At 59.5% G+C, this 5,000-nt stretch overlaps 3 protein-coding genes across 3 annotated transcripts in view; all 3 read left to right on the forward strand.

Moving 5' to 3' along the window:
• Positions 1-256: 256 nt before the first annotated feature.
• Positions 257-2,403, forward strand: PTSG_09103 (uncharacterized protein; the record flags this gene model as incomplete). The annotated part of the gene is made up of 2 exons (XM_004989299.1): positions 257-298; positions 343-2,403. 2 exons carry the CDS (start codon positions 257-259, stop codon positions 2,401-2,403), a joined length of 2,103 nt encoding a protein of 700 aa, XP_004989356.1.
• Positions 2,404-2,892: 489 nt separating this feature from the next.
• PTSG_09104 (uncharacterized protein) lies at positions 2,893-4,765 on the forward strand. Its single transcript, XM_004989300.1, has 3 exons — positions 2,893-3,773; positions 3,995-4,008; positions 4,224-4,765. Exons 1-3 carry the CDS (start codon positions 2,916-2,918, stop codon positions 4,726-4,728), a joined length of 1,377 nt encoding a protein of 458 aa, XP_004989357.1. The 5' UTR covers positions 2,893-2,915; the 3' UTR covers positions 4,729-4,765.
• Positions 4,766-4,884: 119 nt separating this feature from the next.
• The window catches only part of PTSG_09105 (uncharacterized protein), a 1,256-nt gene continuing 1,140 nt past the window's right edge, over positions 4,885-5,000 (forward strand). The window contains exon 1 of the mRNA XM_004989301.1: positions 4,885-5,000. This exon is cut by the window's right edge and continues 1,140 nt beyond it. Coding sequence (XP_004989358.1) covers positions 4,904-5,000 — 97 coding nt within the window. The 5' untranslated portion in view covers positions 4,885-4,903.

Raw genomic sequence — 5,000 nt, forward strand, 5'->3', positions numbered from 1 at the left:
ATCATGTGTACATTCTACAAACAGTACAGCTAAGATTATACGGCTTGTACCCACCTGCTGTCCGAACTCTCAGTGGCGCCCACAGGTATGCTCGAACAACAACAACACCAACAACAACAACAACAACAACAACAACAACAACAACAACAACAACAACCCTACCACCACCAACAACAACCCTACCACCACCAACAACAACAACCCTACCACCAACAACAACAACCCTACCACCACCAGCAACAACCCTCCCAAGCACATGCGCAACAGCGACCGATGTTTGCGTCGCACGATCCCGCGGGTGCATCGCGTGCGTCCGTGCTGCATACAAGTTTGATGCTGCAGGATGGAGACATTGTTGCAGCAGCGCGCAACCCAAAGTACAAGCACGCGTTCAGCCACGACCAGCAGACGTCTGTCGTCAACAGCTCCAAGCGGCCGTCCGTGTTCCACTTTCTCTGGTCAGGCTGGGGTCTGTTCCTGCTCATTCTGGCGGAGCTGATCATGGTCAACGTGATCATCTGGCCCTGGTGGATCATCGACGAAGGCAAGGACGTGCGGGACCTCTTCTTCAAGGCGCTGCGCGCGCAGGACGCCTCGTTTTGGATCGGCTTTGCCTTCTGCACCATGGCCTGCACGTGCATGGGGATCATCGTGCTGTTCGCCTTTGCGCGGCGCCGCATCAGCGTGCCCAAGACGCCGGTGCAGATCCTGTCGGGCCTGCTTGGTGGCCTCCCGCGCGGCGCCATCATGGTCTCCTACACCACCCGCGACCCAGACATGTGCCACCCAGACATCCCACGCAAGGTCGCCCGCACGCTGCCGTGCCGCTGGCTGGACCAGGACTCCCTGCTCCCCGGCATCCCGCTGCGCATCGCGTGCCAGCAGGCGGCGGAGACGTGCGAGATGGGCATCATGTTCGTGTGCCAGGCGTACCTGCTGAGCCCCGTGTGCCGCGCCGAGTTTCGCGAGCTCATTGGCAACGACATCCACGGCACTGGCGGCAAGAAGCGCAACATCATCTTCATCCTCCCAGACGTCGTGCCCCTGCTCGACAACGAAGAGTGGCAATGGGGCAATCGTGGCCTTGTTGATAACGGTGTTGGTCATGGTGTTGGTCATGGTGTTGGTCATGGTGTTGATGGCGCTATTGATGGTACCATTGATCATGGTGATGGCGGCGACCGGGAGGTGAAGGAGATCCTGCAGTTTCTGCGTCGCATTCGCAAGTGCACACCGGAGCCCATCCGTGCCGAGCGCACGCACGAGCGCAGCAGTCTTCACTGCCGCCGCAACGGGCATGCCATGGCGCACAGCTTCCGCTTCTCCTCCACACAACCGGGCGAATCATCCACAGATGACGCAGAGGAACCTTACAACACGCCTACACACCCTGCCACCGCAGCAGCTACTGCTGCCGCCACACCATCATCAACAACAACAACAACAACAACAGCAACAACAATAACACCACCACCACCAAGAACAACACAGTCCACTGGTTCAGCTGCTACATCAGCACACCGCAGCACAGCCGCAACATCACCAACCTCCACCACCGCCACCACCACGACGCAGACGGTGATTGCGCTGACGCCGCGCGACCGGGAGCTGATGAAACACGACCCGGCGTGGGCGGTGCTGCAGGCGTTCCAGCAGGCCGGCACGCTCACGTGGCTCGGGCAGCGGCACACCCCGTACTTCTTTGCAGAGTGGCGAGCAACGGCCTCCATGCTGTTGAGCGAGCCCAACGGCTGGACGGCATGGGGCGTCATGGCGCTCATTGCATGGCTCGTGCCCATCATCTGCGGTGTTGCAGGCGCATTTTACACGCACACGCAGGCGCGCATCGGCGTGGCCATCGTGTACCTGCTGGTGCTCGTCCCCGTGTGCGCGCTCCTGCTCATCATGTTCCGCGGGCTGGTGGGCGCCGTGCTGCCACGACCCGCACTCAAGGGCCCCGCGTCACTGCTCGTCGTGCTGTGGAAGCTCGGTATCATCAACCGCATCAACGTCGACACGGGCGGCATCCACCGCCGCTTTGTTGACGAGTTGGCACGGATTGGCGTTGTCAACCTCAACTTCAACCCAAAGCGCGACCACCACCTCCGCTTTGCTGACGCCGCCTCTGTCGTGCGCGGCGAGACGCACCTCCCCGATGATGAGCTGGAGAACGCGTTCCTCATGCTGTGGCGTGATGCAACCTTCTCGGACTTTGCGCAGCTGCCCAAGAACCTGCAGTCCTCGTGGGTGCACCCGACAGCGGGCACGCTCGCCTACTCCATCATGTGCTCCATGATGGTGTTGTTTGCGCTCGATCACCGCGCCCTGCACGGCACCATTGCAGGCGTGAACCTCTCCTCAAAGCCAACCACCAAGTCCCTCGGCGGCAACATCGACAAGTGATGTGTTGCGTTGCGCGCGGGTGTGTGTGGGGGAGGGGGTGGCTTGGGAGGGGCTTGGAATGGGGAGAAACGGAGATGGGCAAACGACAAGAAGGAACGATGGGAAGAAGAGGAGATGGGCAAACGACAAGAAGGAACGATGGGAAGAAGAGGAGATGGGCAAACGACAAGAAGGAACGATGTGGAGAAGCGTGACTGTTTCCGTGTTGACATTGAACATTGTTTTTGATTTTTTGTCTGCTGTGTTCACCTGCTTTGTGTCCGTTGTTATTGCTGCCTTCCGTGCGTTACTGCGTTACTTGCTGATCCATCAGCTTGCTTGCTTGCTTGTACACAGCACAGCACAAGAGGACAAGAAGTGACATGAACACGTGATGTGAAGCCATTACACACAGCACACACACACACACACACACACGCACACACACAATGAACACCACAACAGCAACAACACGTGTTTTGGCCGCCACACCCACGTATTTTCCACTGAGCGTGGTGGTCCTTCCTGCAAAGATGAAGCGCTGCTGCTGGCCGTCTGCTGTGCTCCCCACCTACTTGCTGGTGGTGCTGCTCCTCGCCCTTGCAGCATCGGGGGAAGTGATTCCGCGATGCGGAGACCGCCAGCTGTCGCAGGAAGAGGTTGAGGCGCAAAGTGGTATTGTCGAAGCAAGCGCTGCCAAGCGACAGGCCCTGATGCAGAGCACAAGCAAGCGCACAGTGCTGCACGCCTTTCAGCAACAACAGCGAGCACGCGCCGTGAACGACTACCTGGACACGTACACGCTACTGACGCTGGACATCCCCATCAACTACTACGTGGTGCACCATGAGGACGGCACGGGATATGTGGAGGAGGCGATGCTTGAGGCGCAGACGGCCGTGATGAACGACCGCTTTGCCAGCCCCATCGACACGGGCCTGCGGTTCCACACCAACGCCACCGTGTACATCAACGACACGTCGCTTGCCATGCTGTGTGGCCACCGCCGCCAGTTCATCGCCGCGCGCTACGTCATCTTGGATGGCCGTGATCCCGCCGAGTCCCTTAACGTGCTGGTGTGCCGCAGCCGACGGTTCCTTGGCGTCGCCGTGTTTCCCTGGGAGGCGCCGGAGGACGATGCCTTACAGTCCATCAACCTGCACCCGGGCTCTCTGCCCGGCGGGTATGTGGCCGACTTTAACGAGGGTGATACGCTCGTACACGAGGCCGGGCACTACTTTGGGCTGTTCCACGTGTTTGAGGGCACGACGTGCTCGCGTCGGCGGGGCGATTTCATTCGCGACACCGCCGCGCAAAAGTACCCGACGTCCGGCTGCCCCTCCCCCGAGGAGAGCGCGGACACTTGCCCGCACCGCCGCGGCCATGACAACGTCAGTGGTTGTGTGTATGTGTGTGTGTGTGTGTGTGTGTGTGTGTGTGTGTATGTGTGTGTGCATGCGTGTGCGTGTGTCTGTGCATGCGTGTGTGTGTGTGCGTGTGCGTGTGCATGCGTGTGTGTGTGTGTGCATGCGTGATGCATGTATGTGCGTTGACGGCCATGCAAAGCCCTTTGCATCACTCACATGCATCCTGACGCTGCATTGCATCACAGATCCACAACTACATGTACGCTGACAAGGGATCGTGTACACTCGTTGTTTTGTGACGCAATGCTTGCCGCAAGCACTATCTGTCTGGTGCACACTGTTTGATTCATCGCCCCTTTCATCATGCGTCTGTCTCGCGTTTTCACCTCTGATCACATCACCCCTTCCTCACGTCCACTCTCTCCTTCGCCTTCCTGTCTCCTCTCCTTGACCCGCTTCTTCTTTGCGCTGCAGGGACTATTCGACAGATGCGTGCATCGATCGCTTTACGCGATGGCAGGTCGTGTACATGCGCTACTACACGGAATACTTTCGCCCGCGCCTCTCGAATGCGGCACTAGTCGTTGAGGCCAGCAGTGCCACGTGCACTGACCTCGGGTGGCAGCCCGCTGACGGCGTCGTTGGCGCCAATGGCCGCGGCGTGTGCGCAGAGTCACGCGTCGGCAGCGGCGATCAGTGCTTGACGGGCGATTGGTTTGATGCCTTCTTCCACTGCCAGAGCATCGGCGCGCGCATGTGCACATCGGACGAGCTGATGAGCATGGACAACAAGGGCGACATTGGGCGGTGCCGTGGCCTGCTGCGCAACCGCCTCGTGTGGACGACCAACTTCTGCAGCCGCGCCCGCCGCGCTGTTGTTCGTCTTCGTCGGCGGCGACCACCCAAGATGGAGTGCAGGCCCCCCGAACGCCAGGCCGGCACCATCCTCTGCTGCGCTGACGACACGGACACCAGATGACACGAGCATGCGTGTGTGTGTGTGTGTGTGTGTGTGTGTGTGTGTGTGTGTGTGTGTGTGTGTGCGTGTGTGCGTGTGTGCGAGCATGTGTGTGTGTGTTCGTGCAGCCAGTCGTCGTCAGCAAAAAAAGAAAACAACGCCCACTTTTTGTTTGCACGCGACAACCACCACGACGATGATGAAGGTGCAGGTGCTGCTTGTGCTTGCGCTGTGTGTGAGCTGGTGTGCCGGCCATGCTGTGATTGAGGAGGACGCGCTTGGCGCGCTGCACA

This window comes from Salpingoeca rosetta (assembly GCF_000188695.1).
Source record: "Salpingoeca rosetta unplaced genomic scaffold supercont1.29, whole genome shotgun sequence".
Lineage (NCBI taxonomy): Eukaryota > Choanoflagellata > Craspedida > Salpingoecidae > Salpingoeca > Salpingoeca rosetta.